General features: G+C 40.7%; 1 protein-coding gene across 6 annotated transcripts in view; it reads right to left on the minus strand.

The window, feature by feature from the left end:
- ATP11C (ATPase phospholipid transporting 11C (ATP11C blood group)) overlaps window positions 1-25,978 on the minus strand; it is a 280,200-nt gene that overhangs the window by 91,856 nt on the left and 162,366 nt on the right. For all 6 annotated transcript variants that reach the window (XM_082262976.1, XM_082262974.1, XM_082262973.1 and 3 more), the window contains exons 8-14: window positions 20,331-20,378; window positions 19,127-19,191; window positions 17,158-17,239; window positions 14,823-14,973; window positions 12,622-12,819; window positions 8,437-8,580; window positions 7,159-7,316 (exon numbers count right to left, since the gene is read on the minus strand). In XM_082262976.1, coding sequence (XP_082119102.1) covers window positions 7,159-7,316; window positions 8,437-8,580; window positions 12,622-12,819; window positions 14,823-14,973; window positions 17,158-17,239; window positions 19,127-19,191; window positions 20,331-20,378 — 846 coding nt within the window. The remainder of the gene's footprint in view (window positions 1-7,158; window positions 7,317-8,436; window positions 8,581-12,621; window positions 12,820-14,822; window positions 14,974-17,157; window positions 17,240-19,126; window positions 19,192-20,330; window positions 20,379-25,978) is intronic.

The raw sequence follows: 25,978 nt of genomic DNA on the forward strand, positions 1-25,978 counted from the left end.
TTGGCTTGTGGTTGCATGGTGTTCGTTTCATGCAAAATTGTAAAAAAAAAGCAATACGAAAACAAAAAACAGAAGGCGGCATTATTGCCTCCCACACACATAAAAAAACCCTGTTCTACCACCACACTCTGAAAAGGGATCTCCCACATATTACTTGCAGAGAATGCCACTGTGAGCCTAGCCAAAAAGAAAAAAAAAGGGGGAATATTGACTCCCTGTAAATTCCATATCATGGAGCACAGTACAGGACACAGGCTGAGTATTCATAGACCCTGGTAAGTACTTTCAGGTCACTGGACATTAACAAGCTTTTGAGGACTTGCCCCCCAGGGCATCTTCCCTACAACCCTACCCCACTTTATAATCCTCAGTTTTGTAGCAGGCAATGCAGACTACACCAGGAATAGAAGGGAGGGTGGCCCGTGTCCTGTACTGTACTCCAAAATATGGAATTTACAGGCAAGTCAAAATTCCTCTTATCTTAATCGTACAGTACAGGACACAGGCTACGCTTTCATAGACCCTGGGACATCCCCAAGCAATTCATGAGAAGGGTGGGCAACAACTATGCAAACAGAACTGTGCCAAAATGCCCAACAGCGAGAGTCAACCAATCCAACTATAGAGTGCTCCCTGAAAGCTGCATCCACAGAAGATTGAACATCCACTTTGTAGAACTCTGGAAAGGTATGAACAGATGACACAGTAGCGGCCTCACACAAAGTTAGGCAACAGAGGCCTGCTACCGCAGTGTTAAGGAAACTGATGCAGTGACCATGTAAAAGAGCAAGAGGAACTTTGTCTAGAGTGTAAGCTCTGGTGAGGAGTTATGTTATCCATCTAGCGATGAGGGACCTGCAGGCAGAATGTGCCCTGTGAGGTCCTGAGGGTATGATGAATAGGAAGGGTCTTCTTGATAAAAGGTGTTGCTACAGGAAGTGAAGAGCAAATTTATTTGAGCGCTTTAGAGCAGACATAATGATGTCAGGACTATTTCTTCATTTCGGTGGGAGAATTATACCACTTTAGGAAGAAAAAATGATCTTGGGCATTAAAACTACCTCGCCTTTGTAAAGAATAGGAATGGCTCCTTAGAAGAGACAACTCTGAGAAGAGCTGGATTTCAACAGCCATGAAATTAAAGTAAGTCACTGATAAGCAGGATGGAATAGACCACAATAGGTCCAGCCTGTTGAGAAGAGATCAGGGCTAGTCTTCTAGTAGTCCGAGTAGGTCTGTGTACAAGGTTCTTCTAGGTTAATTTGGTGCAGTGAGAATCACTAGTTTCTTCTCTTGCTCTATTTTGTGGAGCAAGCGAGGGAGAATTCGCACTGGAGGCAAGGCATTGATTAGCCTGAGCAAAGGAGTTCAGGGCATATAATGCCAGTGCTAGAGGATTCTCGGTCCTTGCCACAAACAGAGGTAACTTGTTGAATCTGGAGGCCAAGCTATTCATATCCGGAGTCATCCATCTGTGACAAATGAGGTTAAAATATGTCAAGGTAGTTACGGCTGAGACAATCCACCTAGTTGCCCACTCCTGGGATATGGACAGCAGAGAATGCTACACAGCGAGTCTCTGCTCATGAGATGATCTGGCTTGCTTCCTTCAAATGACTTCTAGTGCCCCCCCCCCCCACACCTCCTGTAGAAGAGGGGGTCCAATAGCGCAGAGACATTTTTATCACTCTGAGCTCTAGGATGTTGATGGGAGCTTAGCTTCCAAAAATGATCTTGTTTCCTGAACTGTGAAGGACTGAAACACTCCTCCCCTCCTCAACTTGAAGGACTGGTATTTGTTGGTACCAATTTCCAGCGATATGGTAGGAACAATTTATCCATTGTTAAGAATGGGCTGCACTGGGTTGCAGATCAACCAATCTAGGGGATGCTTTGTTTGACAGGACAGGAGTATGAGCTGATTGAGAGAAGGAGCCTGATTGTTCCATGCCAGCAAGATGTTGTGTTGAAGAGGTCTTGAATGAAACTGAACAGCCTCGAAAAAGGCTACTAAGGAACTCTAAGAGAATCTCACATGGATGCGGACTCTTTGATCTCAAGTCCCAAACTTCAGTTCTGAGAGAGAGCAGTTTCTTCTCTGAAAGAAAGACTTCTGCTTAGGATGTGTTTAGGATCAGAATCAGATATTCCAAATGAAAAGAAAGTTGGAGAGCAGATTTTTGACCATTGATCAACCAACTGAGAGCCTGAAGCCTAAACCTGAAGCATCTGAATTGTCCTGTTGACATTGGCAGATAGCAGAAAGGGAGAGGAGTCCTTGAGAAGAAAAAGTCATCTAGATAACCTGTGACCTGGATACCCTGAGTTTTTAGAAGGGCAAGAAGAAGGGCATTAACCTTTGTGAATACTCTGGGGGTGGAGGATAGACCAAATGGCAGTGCAACAAACTGGAAATATTAGTCTCCTAATGCATAGAAATGCAAGAGTAGAAATCACGGATAAGGTGGATAAATGGGACTATGCAGATAGGCATTACTATGACATTAGCATGTGACCTGGTTTTACCTGTCCACATTGCTGGTCTCTATATTGGGTCCAGGTTTCACTCATCATGGTGGCCATACCCTTTATACTCTTTAGAGTCTGGGATTCATAGGTATGGACCACAGCCATGGACCTGTATAGCGTCCTTATGGCTAACTACACTCATTGCACAAAGTGTCGAGGTGAACACTCATGCAGGATCCAGTGACCAAAGCAACATTACAGGCTATCCCCATTTTTAAAGTAGTTTCACTTATAGATAGACACTGGTGGGCAGGGATCTGCTGTCTTCTTGCATCTCTTAATAGCCCTAGCTTGAAATGCTACTAAAGTCTTTTTTTTTTTTTTTTTTTTAAATAACAAACCTGTTATACTTACCTGTTCTATGCAGTGGTTTTGAACAGAGCAGCCCTGATCCTCCTCTTCTCAGGTCAATGTCGATGCTCCTTGCCCCTCTCCCCTCCTGCCGAGTGCCCCCACAACAAGCAATTTGCTATGGGGGCACCCGAACTGCGCCGCAGCTACCTGTGTCCATTCAGACGCAGAGCCGGGCCCAGCCCCACCTCCTTTCTCTCCTCATTGGCTCACTGACTTTGATTGACAGCAGCAGGAGCCAATGAGGAGTGAGTCCTGGACAGCCGAGTCTCTTATGCAACATTGCTGGATCGAGATCCAAAAAACCTCCTGCCTTTACACCACTTTAAGTATCTTCACCCCACACTTCTGAAATGTTTCTGCCAATCCTTAGGTCTCTCTAGAAAGAAGCAAAAGAAAACTAAACACAACTTTACAGTGATACAAAAGTTTTAAATGCCCATTACAAGTACGGGTCTACAAGGGGATCCCTCAAAAACAATAATTTAATGCCAAAATGGGAGTTAAAACATCCAAAAATTGGCTGCATTATTTTCTAAAAGTCAATGTGTGTTAAAAGTATTTTTAACCTTTTGTCATTAGCACTAGTATAAAAGGGCAGAAAATTCACAGGCTGTCAGTTATAGGATTGTGAAGTGCTGATTAGTCACCAGTAGAGGGAAGTGCGACATTAAAATGTCTAAACTGCAAACAGCAGGAGGGAGACGTCAGACTTGTCTCCTTATGTGAACCACAGGAAAGAGCGGTGGGAAGAATAAGGGGGGAACTGAAGTGTGCAAGCAGATGCTGCTGACACATCTAATGGAGACACTGAAAGGAAGTTTGTGTTTATAACACCTTCTGGTTGCACTGACACATGCTGTGAAAACGTTAGTCTCACCTATAAGATTTGCTAAAGAAAATCGAACACAGTACAAGAAAAGAAATAATTTGAGGTGTAAGAAATCTACACATACAAGGGAAACAATCTGAAAGCAGACGCATGTCCAACAGAAGCAGCAATATTTTGAATAGGCCAATATTCCATAGCAAGCAGCCCCTCAGTTATGCTAGCTGTTTGTAACAAATGTAAATTCACTATGCATTCACTGCTCAATTAATATACCCCTTAAAGTCAACACAAATTGCCTGACAATAGGCATGCATTTGGGCTTCACATTCTAATGCAGTGTTTCTCAACCTTTTTTCTGTCAAGGCACCCTTTAAAATTTTGCACAATCTCCAGGCACACCGTTCTAAAATGTAAAAACCTAAATTGATAGTTTTACAAATTGCAGCAGCATGCACACATGTGGGACATCCTTCATTAGAGATGATATATTCTTAAAAATGCAATGTACCTTTGAACACTGGTACTGACTAGCATTCCAGCTTTTCTTTTCTGCCCCAGTTTCTCTACCACAATCAGCTAACGTGACCACACTGATGACAGAGAGGGGCAGGTAAGGGGCAAACAAGGTTGTTGTCAGGTGCCTGGCGTTCTTCTGATCAACCTATTCCATCATTAGTTGTTGGGACACTAGCAGCTGTCCAACACAATTCCCAAACTTGTTATGCTACACATTAAAACACTGTGGCTTTGTGTAACACAAAAGGCAGCATTGATCCACCCTCTGGTTTGTTGACAATTTTTGGGCATTTTGCCAAGGCACCCCTGAAGAGTGTAGAAGGCACCCTGGTTGAAAAAGGCGGTTCTAGGGTAAAAGATTAGGGAGCCTGTTCTCGATCATATTTTAAAACCATTTGGAACAGTTGAGTGTGTCAATCCTACAGATGAAGGAGCAAAGTTCCAGGCATTGAAAAGAAACAGGTCATAGCGCTAATGGATCTGAAATAAATAAAGGATGGCTGCTGCTGACTAAAAAGCTGTATGTGCCTTTAAATTAGAAAATATGTGAGTCAGCGATGCCGTGTGTGTCACAATTTCTACCACTGTGTATACCAAAATTTTAAAAAATATTCTAATGAAAAATATATATTAAACTGCGTGTACCAATATATAAATAAATATTCAAAACATTTTTTCAAAAATATACCAAGTGATATTATAAATATAAAGTGCTAATCGTGCCGACATAAACGTGAATATTCAATCAATAAATAAATATAGATCACTATTCATAAAGTAAATGTCCTTCAATTAATTGTGCACAGTTCATAGGGTGACTTTGTAAAAAGTGCTTCAGTGCTCAGTATCACTCCAAGTGCTGGTGCTCCCCCTGAGTTTCCCCACTCACCAGAACACTGTGTATGTAAGCCTTATACACAGGTGTGATGCTCTTTAGACTCCAACAGTGAAGATCCAACGCTGTTCATATGTCTCTTTAGGGTTGCTGGAAAAGTATTGCTGGCTGTGTCCCCTCATGATGAAAAGAAAACAATGCCCGCCATGGTGAAGTACGTTATACCAGTTTATTAGCCAAGTAAAATGTCACACTTACAAACAGGGTTAAAACAAAGGCGGTCGGGTCTGGTGGATGCTGCTCCCGCAGCGTGCGTTCCCCCGACCGGAAGTAGCCGGATATGACGTCACGCGCTCTCTGCCGTGCTAGATGAGGCGTTTCGCCCTCCTACTGGGCGTTGTCAATAGCTCAAATAGCAGCATTCACTAGACCCGACAGCCTTTGTTTTAACCCTGTTTGTAAGTGTAACCTTTTACTTGGCTAATAAACTGGTATAACGTACTTCACCATGGCGGGCATTGTTTTCTTTTCATCATGAGGGGACACAGCCAGCAATACTTTTCCAGCAACCCTAAAGAGACATATGAACAGCGTTGGATCTTCACTGTTGGAGTCTAAAGAGCATCACACCTGTGTATAAGGCTTACATACACAGTGTTTCCGGTGAGTGGGGAAACTCAGGGGGAGCACCAGCACTTTGAATGATACTGAGCACTGAAGCACTTTTTACAAAGTCACCCTATGAACTGTGCACAATTAATTGAAGGACATTTACTTTATGAATAGTGATATATATTCATTTATTTATTTATTGATTATTCACGTTTATGTCGGCGCGATAAGGCACTTAGCACTTTATATTTATAATATCACTTGGTATATTTTTGAAAAATGTTTTGAATATTTATTGATATAGTGGTACACGCAGTTTAATATACCGGTATATTTTTGTTTTGAATATTTATTTACATTTTGGTATACACAGTGGAAGAAATTGTGACACATACGGCAGCGCTGACTCACATATTTTCTCATTTAAAGTTCCAGGCATGCACCACTGTCATCATAAGCGGAGAACAGCATTGGGTGGGAGCAAACCTGTACTGAGAAAAATATGGGGGTTGTATGATGACCTTATGGCTTTGATGAATCGAGCAGACACTGTTTTTACCTGCTAACCCCTTGGGACGAGTGACATGTGCAGTGGCCCAGCTATTTCTTTCCATTTCTGCAATATACTACAGCTTACATGTGGTGGCTGCACTACTTTTTAACCCAAGCAGTTTCTGCCTTCATTTTCACTTGGTGATCCTAGCAGGAACCCATTTCCTGTTCTAGGGTGACAACACTAACCTGCTGCACGGTATCAGTGAAAGAAGACTGTTGTCACACTAGGATAGGAAGGATGTTAGAACACCTCCTCATCTCCATAATATAGGTGAGGGTGTTTTTGTAGTTCACATGGGTAAATTAGGCAGGGCTGATAACACCACTTTATATAACACTGCAGAACAAACAGGAATTTATAAACTCACAACGTTTCTGGCAGGTTCATTTTCCTGCTCTTTGAAAGTTCATTGTTGGAATTTGCATATACTTTATTAGTTGGAAAAAAAAAGAAAAAATGACTAAGCATACTAGTGCATAAATCATGTAAACAAAAACACACGCACACACACACACTTAAATTCTGGAAAGGTCTGTAAAATGTTAAATATAATTCGGCTGTCGCCACAAAACTCAAATGCAGCAGAAATTAAGCAGTGATTGGCCAGTGAGTAATTATGTTCTATGAGGCAGAGTAGATGGAAACTGTGCTAATGTCATCATAGTACCAAGAAGAGCTTAGTTTCTTAGGCACTGATGTGATTATTGCAGCGGTAACAGGCAGCATTTAGTGCCGGTATAAAGAAAGACAATGTGGAAATGCCATTAAAGGATCATAGACTTGCAGCATAACTGGAACCTGCTCACATGATATAAACCATTTAGATAAGCGGAGACTGAAAATAAAATTGAATATTGTATACAATATGTATTTAATATAAATAGCATATCATTTTTTACAATATTTATTTCAATATTTGGCACTCACTTTTTGGCCCCAGCCACAAGTGCAATTTCATCAGGAGAAGAGGAGACGTAAGCACATTTATTTTCAGATCTGGAAAACGGCCCATCTGTCTGAGATTCATCTTTAATCTGCACAGTGTGGCAGAGGCACAGAGCACGCAGGAACAGCTCCTCTCTATCCTAGAAAAGAAGAGGAAACTGACACTACTGGCAAAACTACAAGATAAAGCAAGCTTTATTTGCACCCTTTGTTGCGACTACACACTGCAATAAACAACTATTCTAAAGGATCATATCAGTCACATCTAATGATCTAGCAAAAAACAAATACATACAAATTAACTTTTTGCCTTTGTATCCAAAATAAAAATTGCTTTATTTATCAAGCACATATGTAACTCTACAAATCCATACTGCAAATATTATCCTTACAACTTGTATGCTTGAAAAAAAGCAAGCACCTTGCCATTTACTTACACTTTTGTTCTAAACCTACTGCTTTGGGCACTATTATTACATAAAAGCGGGATGGACTGACAGCTAATGCAGACTTTAAACTTTAAGGCTGCTTTAAACTTTAAAACTTTAAGGCTGTATTCACACTTGAGCGTAGCGTTTTTACTGCGATTTTTACCGCGATTTTCAGGCGTTTTTGGAGGCAGGCATTGACATCTATCAAAAACGCTGGTAATCAGCCCAAAAAGAAGCTCATGTACTTTTTTCAGCTACAGGCGTTTTGCAAAACGCTCAGATGTGAACAGGGGCCATTTAAATGAATGGGGTTTTACTTGTTGGGCGTTTTGGAACATTTTTTTTGAGCGTTTTTGGAGCTGAAAAACACTCAAAAACGCCCAGGTGTGAATGGAGCCTAAACATTAAACAGAATGTGTTATACATATATAGGACAATCACTAGTAAAATAGTTTTGAAAAAAAAAAAAAAAAACTACATTAGAACCTGCCTGAATTTCAGTGAGCTTTATGTTTCTCAGATAGAAGATTCCAAGGACGAGTGTCCACCATGGAATATTAGAGCATCATACAGAGCCTAACTATGGTACATAGTGAAGACCTAGCTTTTGCTCTAGCTAGCTTGTAAAAGTGACATGGCGTACTAAAAAAAGCACAATATCAGCTACAGGAAGCAGTACAGCATACAGCATGCTGCATAATGAACCTAGACGATACACAGGATGCATCCTGGCACTCTCGCATATGCTATGTACTCATGTAATAAATTAAACTTTTTATGTTACATGCTAATTAAGCAATCAAAGCTGAAACAGCACCGCAGTTATTACCTGAGAAGCTTTTCCAAAGGTTGCTACAGGACCATCTGTTACATCTGCAGATTCATTGTATTTGTAGCCATCGATGCAACATTCAATAAATTCCATAGAGTTTTCTGTGAGAGTCCCAGTTTTGTCTGTAAAAACATACTCCACCTATAAAACAGAATTTAAAAAAAAAAAAAAAGTTCAACCTTTGATCGCTGCAATTGTTATACAAGTAGGTGCTGTAAAGGTTTCTAAAGTAACAGACAGACTCATATCTGCCTGCTCTGTAAAATGGTACTGCACAGAGTGGCCCCGAACCTCCTCTTCTGGGGTCCCCTGATGGCGATCTCAGCTCCTACTCCATCATAGGAAGCCACTTGCTATGGGGGCACACATGCAGACTTGTTCCCGAGCCAGGCTGCATGCATCCACAGACAGACACAGCCTGTCTGTGCCCCCACCAGATTTGAATGACAGCTGGAGGAGCCAATGGCTCCTGCTGCTGCCTCTGTCCTGTGCCTGCAAGGAAAGAGGAGAGAGTTGCTATGGATGGGCCGTGCTGGATCAAGTGAGGATGCAGAGTATTTTGGGGGACATACAAACACTGGGACATTTTTTACTTTTAATATAGGGAATGCATTATTGTCTAGTCTCAACCACTTTAAATACAGTGCCTTGCGAAAGTATTTGGCCCCCTTGAACTTTGCGACCTTTTGCCACATTTCAGGCTTCAAACATAAAGATATAAAACTGTCATTTTTTGTGAAGAATCAACAACAAGTGGGACACAACCATGAAGTGGAACGAAATTTATTGGATATTTCAAAGTTTAACAAATAAAAAAATGAAAAATTGGGCGTGCAAAATTATTCAGCCCCCTTAAGTTAATACTTTGTAGCGCCACCTTTTGCTGCGATTACAGCTGTAAGTCGCTTGGGGTATGTCTCTATCAGTTTTGCACATCGAGAGACTGAAATTTTTGCCCATTCCTCCTTGCAAAACAGCTCGAGCTCAGTGAGGTTGGATGGAGAGCGTGTGTGAAAAGCAGTTTTCAGTTCTTTCCACACATTCTCGATTGGATTCAGGTCTGGACTTTGACTTGGCCATGTTTTGGATCATTGTCTTGTTGGAAGACAAATCTCTGTCCCAGTCTCAGGTCTTTTGCAGACTCCATCAGGTTTTCTTCCAGAATGTTCCTGTATTTGGCTCCATCCATCTTCCCATCAATTTTAACCATCTTCCCTGTCCCTGCTGAAGAAAAGCAGGCCCAAACCATGATGCTGCCACCACCAAGTTTGACAGTGGGGATGGTATGTTCAGGGTGATGAGCTGTGTTGCTTTTACGCCAAACATAACGTTTTGCATTGTTGCCAAACAGTTCAATTTTGGTTTCATCTGACCAGAGCACCTTCTTCCACATGTTTGGTGTGTCTCCCAGGTGGCTTGTGGCAAACTTTAAACGACACCTTTTATGGATATCTTTAAGAAATGGCTTTCTTCTTGCCACTCTTCCATAAAGGCCAGATTTGTGCAGTATACGACTGATTGTTGTCCTATGGACAGAGTCTCCCACCTCAGCTGTAGATCTCTGCAGTTCATCCAGAGTGATCATGGGCCTCTTGGCTGCCTCTCTGATCAGTCTTCTCCTTGTATGAGCTGAAAGTTTAGAGGGACGGCCAGGTCTTCGTAGATTTGCAGTGGTCTGATACTCCTTCCATTTCAATATTATAGCTTGCACGGTGCTCCTTGGTGTGTTTAAAGCTTGGGAAATCTTTTTGTATCCAAATCCGGCTATAATCTTCTTCACAACAGTATCTCGGACCTGCCTGGTGTGTTCCTTGTTCTTCATGATGCTCTCTGCGCTTTAAACAGACCTCTGAGACTATCACAGTGCAGGTGCATTTATACGGAGACTTGATTACACACAGGTGGATTCTATTTATCATCATTAGTCATTTAGGTCAACATTGGATCATTCAGAGATCCTCACTGAACTTCTGGAGAGAGTTTGCTGCACTGAAAGTAAAGGGGCTGAATAATTTTGCATGCCCAATTTTTCAGTTTTTTGTTTGTTAACAAAGTTTGAAATATCCAATAAATTTCGTTCCACTTCATGATTGTGTCTCACTTGTTGTTGATTCTTCACAAAAAAAATACAGGTTTTATATCTTTATGTTTGAAGCCTGAAATGTGGCAAAAGGTCACCAAGTTCAAGGGGGCCGAATACTTTCGCAAGGCACTGTATAAGGGCTTAGTCAGTATGATATGAGAAATTCAGTCACAAGAATTGGTAACGAACCAACCTAATGATCACAAAAAACAAAGATATATATATATATATATATATATATATATATATATATACACACACACACACACACACACACACACTTTTAAAGATTTCTCCTTTGTGTCTATTTCGGATTTTATGTTGGCAGTTATGTTATTCAATTTAATAGAATAAGCAATACCATATTTTATTCACTAAATAGAAGACTATTTACAGAAGGAAAGCCCTAAGCTAAGCCAATGAAGCAAACAGCCCTTTGTTTTCTCAAAGCTTGAAAAGCAATTCAGTTCCAGGGCAATGAAAGTAACGAAAGATATATGGATGTCGGGGAATCATGGGAAACAGAATTATTTTTTTTCCACTCAAAAACAGAAATGGATATTTGGAAAAAACTTGTGCTTTGTAAATATTACATTGTCGTATATATATATATATATATATATATATATATATATATATTTATAATAATTATAGCATCCCTACCTTCATTCCCACATAATGCCAAACAGCTGAACGCCAGTAATCTGACAGGGACAACCCTCGCAACGGGAGTTAAATGCTTGTTTAGTCTAGGGGTGCAGAGATGAAGGTAAATATCTTACTTCTGGCTCCAGCTCCAGTTTTCTACATGCTCCTCTCTAAAGCCAGCCATAAATGGATCGAAATGCATCTGGTTCTGCAGAGACCGGACAAATTTCGATCCACATATCATCACTGTCGTACCAAAGTTGATGTACCTATTAGAGATCAACAGATTTATAGAAGTAAGGTATACCATCAATGCATGTAGGGAAGGGATCGATTTGTACATAAGCACAGGGGACCAAATCACTGCTTAAATAACCAGATGAACCTGCTCAATAACCATCAATGCTGGTGGGATCCCAGAAAAGATTCTACTTGGATAAGTTCTGACTTGCATAATCCCACAAGCAAAATTTATAAACAAAACTACAAGCCAGTATCTTCAGTTTATTTGTTTCCACAGGTACAGTTATTACATACTACCTGGCTTACACACATGTAACCTTTTACAAAGAGGTTACATAGTTACATAGTAGATGAGGTTGAATAAAGACAATAGTCCATCCAGTTCAACCTGTGTAGGTGTGTGTGGCCGTAATAATCTCTCATACCCCTTAATGTTCTGATCCTGGAAATGTATGTCCAAGAGTCTTTTGAAAGTAGCCATACTCCCCGCAGAAACTACCTCTTGTGGTAGAGAATTCCACAATCTTGTAGCCCTAACAGTAAAGAACCCCCTGCGTTGCCTGAGGTTAAAACGCTTCTCCTCTAAATTGCATTGTATGTCCTCGGGTCCTCATACAATCCTTGCAACTGAATAGCTTTTTTTCTATGCTGAGATCACCATTGAGGTATTTGTAAATTGCTATCATGTCCCCTCTCAGGCGTCTCTTCTCCAGGGAGAATAAATTAAGCGATTGTAGACACTCTTCATAATTAAGGTCCTCCAATCCCCTAATTAGTTTAGTTGCCCTTCTCTGGACTCTCTCCAGCTTGAACACATCCCTCCTGAGGACTGGCAACCAGAACTGGACAGAATGTTGGACTCTAAACTTATCACATATATAGTTAGTTTCAGTGGACTTCTGTTTGTACCCATGCAGTACATGTTTATGATAATGCAAAAGTAGTTTGGCCTGAACCCTTGGAAAAACATTACATGAAAGCAGGTCCCTGGCCAGGAAACTACCCACCCTGCAGCCGCATGTAACTAAGGAACCTAATATTGACCCAATATGGCCACATGGCCAAATTAACGGATATTGCCAGTGGGCTGCTATCGCATCACAGTTTTTTACCAAAACCTTAGCTTATCACTACTAGTGACTAACAGGTAAGGAAATGTATTCTAATTTTAGTAGCTTTTGCAAATGCTTTGTAGAAAATGTGCTCACCTGTCCAAGTTCCTCATTAAGGTCAGATGTGTTGACCAAAGCTCCCTCTTTTATTTCTTCATCATACATTTCTTTATCCCATGCAATGAAGAACGATCCCAAGAACTTCTGCATTTCAACGGTGACATACATTGAAACGGGGATGATGAAGTTGAATAGCACCATGAAGGACAGAAAATCTGTAAAAATCTTCAGGAGCTAAAAAAACAAACAGAAATTTGCAACACAAAATCAGAAAGAAAGTAAATGGTTCACACCTTTAAAATTTACAGCATCATGTTTTTGTTTTTTTACATACAAATTGCATGGGTCCTGGTTAGAAATACCTGGTTATGAAAGTCACATTATTGATATCTTTTTTCACTGTGGGACCGCTAAAACTTGAGCTGACTGCTTCTGAGTGGATTGGAGTCCTAAATTACATATGGAACAGATATAATCCCACTGTCAACATCAGGCATTTCATACGGCCTTTCAGTTTTACAGAGGGTTTATGCATATCTGTTAGTAATATATATGCAAGACAATAACCTTCTAATTTCTGCTTAAGCCATGATTATTCAAATATGCCAACTCTGTAACATTAAACAAGTAATTCAACCTGCCAAAATACTTTTAACACAGACCCCGGTGGGAGATTACCGGATACACACTTTTACAAAAGGGTCACACAGTCTATTTGACGAAGATTCCATCAATTTACTTTACATTATTAGGAATCAGTGTTAATTTTGGCAGCAAATTTCAATTTAGTTTTAGTCTTAGTCTTAGGACTAAAATGGCATTTTAGTTTTAGTCCTATTTTAGTCTTCTGCAAGTGTTTTAGTTTTAGTCGTATTTAGTCGACTAAAACTCCAGTATATTTTAGTCGACTAAAACGCCCTACATTTTAGTCGACTAAAACTCATTTTAGTCATCTATAATCAAATGGGTGTAGTTCAATTGTAATTTGTAATGCATTATTTAAGCATTTCTCTACAATTTCCAAACTCATTATATACTACTGTTGGTCCGGGAGTGAAAAATCTAATATGTTATTATTTATGCTTTGAGCATGCACCAGTGTTAATTTCTGGCAGCAAATTTCGATTTAGTTTTAGTTAGAGTCTTTTGACTAAAATGCCATTTTAGTTTTAGTCGTATTTTAGTCTTAAGACTAAAATGCCATTTTAGTTTTAGTCGTATTTTAGTCATCTGAATTGTGTTAGTCGACGAAAACATTTTAGTCGGTTTTAGTCTACGAAATTAACACTGTTAGGAATCCAAGTAGTAGTAGCAAGACACTGTAACATTGTTTCATAAGAATCTCCGAAAACAAGAACATACAAGAAAATCATTTGAGCAAAAGGAGCCGGCACCAAGTATTGAGTGCATACAATACTGTACATGGAAATACTTTTCAGTAAGGCAACATTTCTGTATTAATAAAAAAAAACGATTTTTTCTTTATGTAAAATTACTTACTTATGTAAAATTCAAATTTTCTGGGATACGGGAATTTGGGTTTTCACTAGCTATAAGCCATAATAATCAAAATTAAAAGTAAGAAATGCTTGAAATATATCACTCTGTGTGTAACGCATCAATATAAAATTTATGAGTTTATCTTTTTGATTTGATTTACTAAAATAAAATAACTTTTTGATGATATTCTAATTTATGAGATGTACCTGTATATATACTGCATCTTTAGATAGTTGTGTTAATAGATCACAAGTTATTAAGACCCGGTTCACACTACTCCGACTTGTCAGACGACTTGGTCGCCTGACAAGTAGCGCTCCATTCTGTGCAATGGAACCGTTTTAATCAGAGCGACTCAAGTCGCTCAGACTTGGAAAAAGGTTCCTGCACTACTTTGGGGTGAAGTTGGAGTGACTTGCATTGACTTCTATTACGAGAAGTCGTTTGCAAGCCGCAATTAAGTCGTGCTGCACGGTCGACTTCAAAGTCGGGGCGACTTTGAGTCGCCCTGGTGTGAACCGCCTCTAAGACTGCCGTACAAAAACAAATTCATTTTTGTGAAACAAATAAACAACATTTAATAATAGCCAAAACATATAATAATCACCACTAAATGCAAAAATGTGCTTTACAAAAGGTATGTAAGAACACACCCCTGGTTAAGTCTGAGCCATAAAGATTATAGAGAAGAGAGAACTATGATATTATATTATAGAAAATTCCACAAAAAAACCTACCTTGAATGACTCTTTCTCCTTACGAGTTTTCTCATTGTACCATGGTTCATCATTAGCAGGATTACTCTGCCATACATACTTCAGAGTAGTACAAATTGTTGCTTTGGACAGCAGGATTGACAAATAGACTATTAAAAAAGCATTTATTGACCTGAAACAAAGAGAGCATTAAAATAAAAAAGTTAGAAAATTAACTTCTTTTTTAACAAAACTTATAAATCCTAGTTGGATCCTTTAGCGCAGTGGTCCTCAACCCTGGCCTACAGGGCCCACTAACAGGCCAGGTTTGCAAGATAACTGAAATACATCCCAGGTGATATCATTTGCTGCTCAGTGATTGCAGTATTCTAGTCTGCATCTCCCCAAGGTAATACTTAAAATCTGGCCTGTTAGTGGGCCCTGAGGACCGGAGTTGAGGACTACTGCTTTAGCGGACCAAGTGCATATAAGCACTTGAACCCATTCTGATTTTTGCTGTGGTTGCTGAACTAGCCTGTTTGACAGCAAGCCCACCTACTGCTGTCTGACCACGCTGCTTGGAAGGACATGAATACATTATTAGGTCTGATTGACAACACTCATCTCTGTCGCTTAGGAGTGCACGTCTCCCTGTTCCTTTGCAGCCCCATCAGTGAGCTGTGTGCATGACCACCTGCACTGGACACACACACTTGGGTATTCCAATTTGCTGAACAGACCACAATGAGCAGCAGTAAGGAAAATAAATTAGGCGCAATATCTGTGAAAAAATTGTATGACGAGAAATTTATATATATATATATATATATATATATATATATATATATATATATATATATATATATATAAATGGTGGTGGTGAATAAATATGGGATGGTAGTGAAATGAATGTAAAACAAAAAATGCTAAAGCAAATGTATGCTAATTATAAGTGCTAGTGCTTAAGTGCAAACATATATGTGCTAATAAGAACCTGAAACCAATTGCTTGGTATGTATGGGTGAAAACTTAAGGTGCTGGTGCTTCAGTGCAATGGTGTATACTTATAAACAATAATATTCATAATCCCAAAAAATTACCAATCAGCAAAAAATAATTATATCACAAAAATATCTTTTGTGTGCAAAAAGTGCAAGTGCAAAAAAGAAAAAATGCCAAAAATGCGAGCATTAGTAAAATACTAAAAAATATATCTCAAACTTAATAATCTCATATCAAAACAATTTAAAATAAAGTCCAGTGAATAAAGTTCATTATTATAATCCTCCCGTGCAGAAAAGTGCCAATAGTGCTAAAAAATAAATAAATTCCAAGGTGCTTGTGATGTGTCAGTGAGGATCCTTCCACCACAGTAATTAGTGCCTGGGTAAACTCACCAGATATATTGCTGGTAAAATTATAAACCAGCAAGCTTTGTTCACACTTTAATTAATCCTTGACCTCCTCTCTCCTTGGTCACCGCAACTCAGGTTTAAATTAGTGGAATCACATAGAGGGATAAAGAGGGATGCCACACATAGCGTTATACTGCATAATAAGACTATTTTATATGTAAAAGATAAGTTACATAACACTTACAAGGATGGTGTCTGCCAGACACTAGGGATCTGTGCTGTGTAACATTGATCCTCTGCTCAAGCCGTCCGTGAGCAGGGATATGTGTAGCAGTTCCTTTCCAATGCTTGAGCAGTGCTGTCTCATAAGTAGCCTCTAACAATTCCATGGTAGCCTCTAATTATTCAAGGCGCCTCTGTGTACGTGCATGCGCATAGGCGTTCGCCGGTTTGCGGCGCCAGTGCGCCTGCGCATAATAGTGAATCCCTGACAGTGTGTAAAGTCTGTACTCATAATAGTAAAGGATCAGCGGCAATGGCAGGACTTTGTGATTTCTCTGCCAGCTGCAGGTACACATACACTGTACTCATAATAGTAAAGGATCAGCCAGCACTGGTGGAGCTAGAAAGAGTTAAACAAGAGCAGACAGTGTGCATGCTGCCTTGCAGTAAGTAACTAACTTCTCCATTTTACTGTTGAATCAAAGCAAGAATCAGAATGGGGGCAGTGGCTACAACACTGAGTGTCACAGCTTTACAATGGCCTGGTGGGACATACAACGTGATAACCGAGGACTACATTATCAGGATAGACTTATTAGCTGTCCTTGAACTAAGAACAACACAGAAGACTGTTATTTTTCTGAAAATCTCAAAAGGCAAGCAACCTTGGCCTTGAAAATGTACAGAGGAAATGCTGCGACTAGGTTATCTGTCTACACATACAAATAAAATGTCAGCAATACACATGGGAACAAATAATATAAACTACAGAAACAAGCTGTTTATAAAACCAGACCTACTTTTCAACAGCAGATCGTTTCTGGGATTTTCCTTGGTAGTTCAAAGCCATTTTGGTTTCCATGCCAGTATACAGTGCAACACCTGCAAAACATAAAAGGCGGGCACGGATATTATAAGATGAAAAAAAGGTGTTTTCCTTTCTTCTTTTGTATTACTTTGTAGCTTTGAAGATAAGCATTCCCTCCATCATAAACACACAACTACAACAAGCTAATGATTCATTAATAAAAGAATACATGCTATTTATTGACTAAACAAAACACTGACAAATAGGTTTTTCTTTAAATTCTAAGGCTCGGTTCACATATGTGCGATGCGGGAATGCTGCGAATATGCATCGTGATCCCGCATCGCATCCGCACATCTAGCAGTTCACACTGCCATATGCGATACGCATGGGGTGTCAATTAAATGTTAACGACACCCCCAGTTTGATCGCATATTGCAGTGCGGTCTGACAGTTAGCACAGAATATGATCGCACAAGTGTGAACCACTGTGCGATACGATTCTGAGGAGGCTCAAAAAAATGCCTCCTGTGCGTGTTTGCTGCGAATGCGCTGCAAATTCAGCCATACAAAGTGTATGGCTGAATTTGCATCCGCACAGGAGATCGCATGTATGTGCCGGTTCACACTTCTGCGGATGCGCTGATCGCATGTAATTCGGAGCGCACTGCGGATGCGCTGCAAATTCAGCCATACAAACACGCACATGAGGCATTTTTTGAGCCTCCTCAGAATCGGATCGCGCAGTGGTTCACACTTGTGCGATCCGATTCTGTGCGAACTGTCAGATCGCACTGCGATATGCGATCAAACTGGGGGTGTCGTTAACATTTAATTGACACCCCCTGCTTATCGCATATGGCAGTGTGAACTGCCAGATGTGCGGATGCGATGCGGGATCACGCTGCATATTCGCAGCGTTCCCGCATCGCACAAATGTGAACCGAGCCTAATGAAGGAGCAGTGCGCTCCGAATTACATGCGATCAGCGCATCCGCAGAAGTGTGAGCCGGAACTAAAACTGGCTATTTTTTTTTTTTTATTTATCCCACACCCAAAACATTTCCATGCAGTCAGGCCTACAAAAGAGAATTTATTATTGCTTTCTAAGGCTTACTGCATAAAAAAAAAAAAAAAAAAAACCATAAAAGCCATAGGCTGGCAATATACTGACTGCTTAAAATTCATAGCGTCACCTGTGATAACTGCATGGTATGCTGCGCAGATAATGCTGTCAATCACAAACCCAGGACTGATCCATAAAAAAGTTTCACATATCCACCACACAGATAAATCACACAAATTAGGTGAAATAAATGGAGACAATAAGTGATCTCTATGACTGATCATCTATAGAAGCCTATGAACAAAGCTTCTATCCTCAAAAATCTAAAGGTGTCCATAGATGCAACATCTTTAGGAAAACTATTGAAACTGATTGGCTGGGTGTTTTTTTGGGATGTTTGCTTCAATTACCGTGAAAAAAGTTGGATGGCAGGAGTGTCTGTGCACAGCACAGTAATGTACATTAGGCGATGTGATATCCAGTTGGGGGGAAGGAGAACAGCAATGCAGACAGATCTGTCCAAATATCTACAGATGACTAAGGCCCATTCACAAGGGGTGATTAGCTTTGTGCCCCATGCAGGGTGGTCTTTTCCCAGCATGGGTATGAACAGGTCTTGCATGCATCCTAATGCCGGCATCCGATTGTTTTCTATTGGGAAATGCGACTGCACGGACACAGCCACTGTGTCCCAATATGACATACAAGTGGGATACAGCAGCTATATTTTTGCAGCTGCTTGTCCCAAAAGACCTCAATGGGACGCCGGTATGGAGACCTGTGCATGAATGTACCGCGAAAAAACAGCCCTGCAAGGGGCATGGAGCTAATCACCCCTGTGAACAGGGTCTAAGAGAAAATACAACATGCTGTTTAAATGTTAATTCACATTTACCATAAATTTTCTGTGTATTTTTCAAAGTTGCCCCCTTTAGCAGCAAATTTTCTGGTCCCAAAGACCTAAAACAAAAAAAAAAATAACAACATTATGAGGAAAAAAGCCAGGTGCATGTAGATTCTAAGCCTCATGCATACAGGACATTTTTGACATTTAGACATTTTGCCTTTCCACCTGGCACCAGCGTTTTGGTAGAACAAATGCTTGACGCTTGTAACAGCGTGTAACGGGTTTAAGTGCATCAACTGCTTCGGCATAAATTCATTTCAATGACCAGAATCATAATTCATTCTGGCTATTGAAATTAATTAGCGCTTAAGCACTAGATACTCCTAGTGTTAACACTCAATTAGACGTGTCAAGCGTTTTTTTTTCTGGGAAAACACCTCTGCTCCTGGAATCGCCAGCAGTGGGTTTTTTTCTGCCTCTAAGCACCCCTGCTTCTAAACGCCTACGTGTGAATGGATATAGGCTAACATGAAGGGGTGTTTAGCGGCAAAAAAAAAAAAAAAAACTGCCAGATGCCACTAACTGTTACGTTAAAGCGGAGTTCCACCCTAAAATTAAACTTACCTCCATCTTCTCGCTCCGGGTCACCTGAAAAACAAATGGATAATCGCAATTTTTTTTTTTTTTTTACATACCTTGAAAATATACTTACCTTACTTCCTCTTCCTCCCCTCGGCGGCCACGGCGATTCGTCACTTCCTGGCTTTGCAATGATTCCTGGGAGCTGAACGTCATCGCTCCCAGGAATCAATGCGCCTGCACCGGCCCCCGACGTCAGTTCCGGTGCAGGCGCCGTTATACCTTGCTAAACAGCTTCTGGGCATGCCCAGAAGCTGTGCAGGGATGACGCTGCGGCACCCCAAGTGACGGCGGGGCCGGTGCAGTGCACCGAAGAAGACGGAAGAGGACACAGAAGAGGATCGCGCTGGCTTCAAGCTGCCCACACCTGAGATGGCAGCGCTGGACAATACATTTTCAAGGTAAGTATTTCTTCTTGCAGGTAAGTGCGACCCGGGACAGATCAGAGGCTAGCCATTGTGGAATGCACTAGCCCTGACTGTCCCGGGGGTATTTTTATTTAAAAAAATGTCCCAGGGTGGAACTCCACTTTAAAACTGTCCAATGTGCATGAGAGCTTAGGAATGACTAGCAAGTCAGTGTGTGGTTCTACATAGACTTGATGAGCACTTACCTTGCTTTAACTTCCTGGTTAGTGTATATGTTCATTCTTCCAACAAACCTGGAATTAAAAAAAAAAAAAACTGGTAAAAACACAGCAAGGTCGCACAAATACAAAAATCTCTATTAGAAAACAATACGCAATAAATGTTGCACTTCAAACATTGATATGGATTTGTGTTTTATGGGATGTAGATAATCTGGAGAATGTTGGTTGTTAAAGTGGAAACTTTAGAAAAATTCTGAATGAATGCAAAAATGCACTAAGGGCATTTTATATATTGAGTGTATTCAAACAACCAGATTAAATCTACCATAAAAAAAATCCCTGATTCTCCTGTATACCTCAAATTAGGCAGTGTTGACTTTATAATTGTTAGCGATTCATCAGAAATTACAGCCATTATAGAAATACTAATTGTACGAAACTGGGCACAATGGACATCCCCAGTATAGTAGTGCTCATTCATACCCCACTGAGAAAGCTGCAGATGGCCGACTGACATAAAATTCTGCAAGATCCAAATAGTCATATTTATTTTTGTTTAAAGGCTTTTAATTGACAAAATGCAAAAAAAAAAAAAGGAAGACATGTTGGTACAATAACAAGTACGCTAAACATGAGCATGAAGAACACAAAATTCAGTACACAAATACAGAACATATCCACAATTGCATATATAAAGTCCAGAGAACCAGTCCAGATAGAGAGAAGTAGTGACAAATAACTCAGCCAAGTAAAGAGAGATTGGGTATAGAGTAAATCTTTATAAAGTACACAGGTATAAAACACCTCAAACATTATATATATATATATATATATATATATATATATATATATATATATATATATATATATATATACATATATATATATATATATATATATAATGAATACCTCATATAGTAGTAGTGAGAGAAGACGAAAACCAAGGTTCCCACACCTTATTATATTAGTTAGGGAAACCTCTGTGTTAAAAAATAGTTTTTTTGTAAGGCAGTATCTGGTTGCCCATCTGAACCAATTGACTGTTAGATGAAGGAGCAGACTGATTCCATTTAGGCACGATCGCCTCATGGGCCAGAAAAAGTGTTTCCCTCAGCAATAATCCAGAGAAGGGCAAGAAAAATAATTAGGGGAATGGAGGACATCAGCTATGAGGAAAGACTACAAGCACTGAACCTATTCTCTCTGGAGAAGAGACGTTTGAGGGGGGATATGATATCAGTGTACAAATACTGTACTGGCGACCCTAGCATAAGGAACAAACTATTCAGAGAAAGGGAATACAATAAGACACGTGGCCACTCACTAAAACTAGAGGAAAAACGGTTTAACCTTAAAATGCGTAAGGGGTTCTTCACTGTAAGAGCGGTAAGGATGTGGAATTCTCTTCCACAAGCAGTCGTATCAGCAGGGAGCATTGATAGTTTCAAAAAACTATTAGATGGACACCTTAAAGACCACAACATACAGGGGTATACAATGTACAGTTAAAAGCAAACACACACACACATCATAGGTTGAACTGGATGGACTGATGTCTTTTTTCAACCTCACTAACTATGTAACTATGTAATACTCTAGTACACTGCTCAAAAAAATTAAAGGAATGCTTTCTAATCAGAGTACAGCATTAAGTCACTCATACTTATGGGATATTGATCTGTTCAGTAAGTAGCAGAGGTGTTTGTTAATCAGTTTCAGCTGCTTTGGTGTTAATTAAATTAACAGGTGCACTAAATGGGCAACAATAATGTTGAGATGATCTCCAAAACAGGAATGGTTTTACAGGTGGAGGCCACTGACATTTTTTTTTACCTACTTCTCTTTTCTGACTGTTTTTCACTAGTTTTGCATCTGGCTAGGGTCAGTGTCACTACTGGTAGCATGAGGCGATACTTGGACCCTATAGAGGTTGCACAGGCAGTCCAACTTCTTCAGGATGGCACATCAATACGTGTCAATGCCAGAAGATCTCAAGAGCATGGAGGAAATTTAGGAGACAGGCAGTTACTCTGAAAGAGCTGGACAGGGCCGAAGGTGGTTCTTCACCCATCAGCAGGACCGGTATCTGCTCCTTTCTGCAAGGAGAAACAGGATAAGCACTGCCAGAGCCCTACAAAATGACCTCCAGCAGGCCACTGGTGTGAATGTCTCTGACCAAACCATCAGAAACAAACGTCATGAGGGTGGCTTGAGGGCCCGATGTCCTCTAGTGGGCCCTGTGATCACTGCCCGGCACCAAGGAGCTTGATTGACATTTTCCATTGAACACCAGAATTGGCAGGTCTGCCAATGGCATCCTGTGAGGGACACACAGACCTCTACAGGTTAGACAAAGGCACCCTGACTACCATTAGGTATCGGGATGAAATCCTTGGACCTATTGTCAGACCCTACACTGGTGCTGTGGGTCCTGGGTTCCTCCTGGTGCACGACAATGCCCGGCCTCATGTGGCGAGAGTATGCAGTCAGTTCCTGAAGGATGAAGGAATTGATATACCACTGAACGCTCGTCTAACCTAAATCCATTAGAACACCTCTGGGACATTATGTTTCGGTCCATCCGACACCGCCAGGTTGCACCTCAGTCTGTTCAGGAGCTCAGTGATGCCCTGGTCCAGATCCAGGAGGAAAAACCCCAGAACACCATCTGTTGTCTCATTAGGCCCATGTCCTGACGTTGTCAGGCATGCATACAAGCACGTCGGGGCCATACAGACTACTGAGTACCATTTTGAGTTGCTGCAATGACATTTCAGCAAAAATAGATTAGCCTGCTGCATGATTTTTTCACTTTGATTTTGGAGGGGTCTTTAAATTCAGCCCCTGTAGATTGACAATTTTAATTTCCAATAAACGATGTGGCATTCTTTTGTTCCTTACACATTACCCAGTCCATATCAGTATAGCAATCCAGCATGATATTTTTCCCCATTGAGATCTGATGTGTTTTCAAAGTGTTCCTTTAATTTTTTGAGCGGTGTATATTTTGGCCATAGTTAGTCATCTTTAAAGTAGAAGTTTAGGCAAAAACTTATTAACTATAAATCCTACTCTATGACACATTCTATGGCCAATCTATCTAGCCGTGTAAAGAAAACATTTCCGTACTTTCCTTTTCTGCAGCCGCTCCGGTCCAGTCCACGTTGAGCTGTCAGCAGCGTCTTCAGTGTGTGGGAGTGTGCAGGAGAGGCAGCCAACAACGGAAGCCCCATAGTAACTCTATGGGTCACATCACTTCCCAGCTGCTGTCCGTTCTCTCCTGCACACAGTACCTGCTGCTGGAGATCAGACTTTTTTTTATTTTTTTTATATAAACCTTTATCAATGTGCAAAGCAGCTGTTATTAAAAGAAAAACAAGTGTGGGATTTTAAAAACAATCAATCATGTTCACCTATGTGGCTGCAGCTGTCCTTCGCCAGCTCTAATACAGAGACCTGAAGGATCACATAACCACTAATCGCTCAGTTTTTGGTCTTCACTGAGCAGAGGGAGGTTATTGTCAGTCACTGACTCTCTGCTCTGCCTCTCCAACGCTCACTGGTAAGACGGGATGGGGGAGAGGCTGGCTCAGGCTCTGAGCAGTGAGCTGATAGGATGAGCCAGCTGCCGATCAGACATCTGAGTGGATCCATGAAGTCAGCTGACAACAAGCTAAATCTGGTTCATATGATTGCAGAACTAAGGGCACTCCTGTGACCAAAAATTTCTCGATTCACACTTGCCCAAATCTGATGCAGTTCCAATACCTCCAGAATGCATAGATTAGCATGTTAAGTGAAAAAACATTGCTTCCTATGAAGGCTGTTCACACAGATGCAGAGCGATCCTGGTTCGGTTAAGAAAAAAGGTCCTGTGTGAGTTTAGTGCAGAGTGGTGCGATTTTGAGCTCTATAGCCTGTGAAAATTGCATCTGAAAAGCACAAATTGCACCGCAAATTTGCAATGCACTGGCATTCCAAACAGCATGTACAGTGGGTACGGAAAGTATTCAGACTCCCTTAAAATTTTCACTCTTTGTTATATTTCAGCCAATTGCTAAAATCATTTAAGTTCATTCTTCTTCCTCATGAATGTACACATAGCACCCCATACTGACAGAAAAACACAGAATTGTTGACATTGTTGCAGATTTATTAAAAAAGAAAAACTGAAAGATCACATGGTCCTAAGTATTCAGACCCTTTGCTCAGTATTTAGTAGAAGCCCCCTTTTGATCTAATAAAGCCAGGAGTCTTTTTGGGAAAGATGCAACAAGTCTTTCACACCTGGATTTGGGGATCCTCTGCCATTCCTCCTTGCAGATCCTCTCCAGTTCTGTCAGGTTGGATGGTAAACGTTGGTGGACAGCCATTTTTAGGTCTCTCCAGAGATGCTCAATTGGGTTTAAGTCAGGGCTCTGGCTGGGCCATTCAAGAACAGTCACTCCGTTATTTTAGCTGTGTGCTTAGGGTCTTTGTCTTGTTGAAAGGTAAACCTTCGGTCCAGAGCACTCTGGAGAAGGTTTTTGTCCAGGATATCCCTGTACTTGGCCGCATTCATCTTTCCCTCGATTGCAACCAGTTGTCCTGTCCCTGTAGCTGAAAAACACCCCACAGCATGATGCTGCCACCACCATGCTTCACTGTTGGGACTGTATTGGACAGGTGATGAGCAGTGCCTGGTTTTCTCCACATATACCGCTTAGAATTAAGGCCAAAAAGTTCTATTTTGGTCTCATCAGACCAGAGAATCTTATTTCTCACCATCTTGGAGTCCTTCAGGTGTTTTTTAGCAAACTCCATGCGGGCTTTCATGTGTCTTACACTGAGGAGAGGCTTCCGTCGGGCCACTCTGCCATAAAGCCCCGACTGGTGGAGGGCTGCAGTGATGGTTGACTTTCTACAACTTTCTCCCATCTCCTGACTGCATCTCTGGAGCTCAGCCTCAGTGATCTTTGGGTTCTTCTTTACCTCTCTCACCAAGGCTCTTCTCCCCCGATAGCTCAGTTTGGCCGGACGGCCAGCTCTAGGAAGGGTTCTGGTCGTCCCAAACGTCTTCCATTTGAGGATTATGGAGGCCACTGTGCTCTTAGGAACCTTAAGTGCAGCAGAAATCTTTTTGTAACCTTGGCCAGATCTGTGCCTTGCCACAATTCTGTCTCTGAGCTCTTCAGGCAGTTCCTTTGACTTCATGGTTCTCATTTGCTCTGACATGCATTGTGATCTGGAAGGTCTTATATAGACAGGTGTGTGGCTTTCCTAATCAAGTCCAATCAGTATAATCAAACACAGCTGGACTCAAATGAAGGTGTAGAACCATCTCAAGGATGATCAGAAGAAATGGAAAGCACCGGAGTTAAATATATGAGTGTCACAGCAAAGGGTCTCAATACTTAGGACCATGTGATATTTCAGTTTTTCTTTTTTAATAAATCTGCAACAATGTCAACAATTCTGTGTTTTTCTGTCAGTATGGGGTGCTATGTGTACATTCATGAGGAAGAAGAATGAACTTAAATGATTTTAGCAAATGGCTGCAATATAACAAAGAGTGAAAAATTTAAGGGGGTCTGAATACTTTCCGTACCCACTGTAAAATCGCACCACATCAGTGTAAACCCGGGCTAGATAAGTATAATCTCCACTTATACAACCTGTGCTAAAATTCAAAT

Source organism: Pelophylax lessonae, assembly GCF_965119305.1.
Source record: "Pelophylax lessonae genome assembly, chromosome: 7".
Classification (NCBI taxonomy): domain Eukaryota; kingdom Metazoa; phylum Chordata; class Amphibia; order Anura; family Ranidae; genus Pelophylax; species Pelophylax lessonae.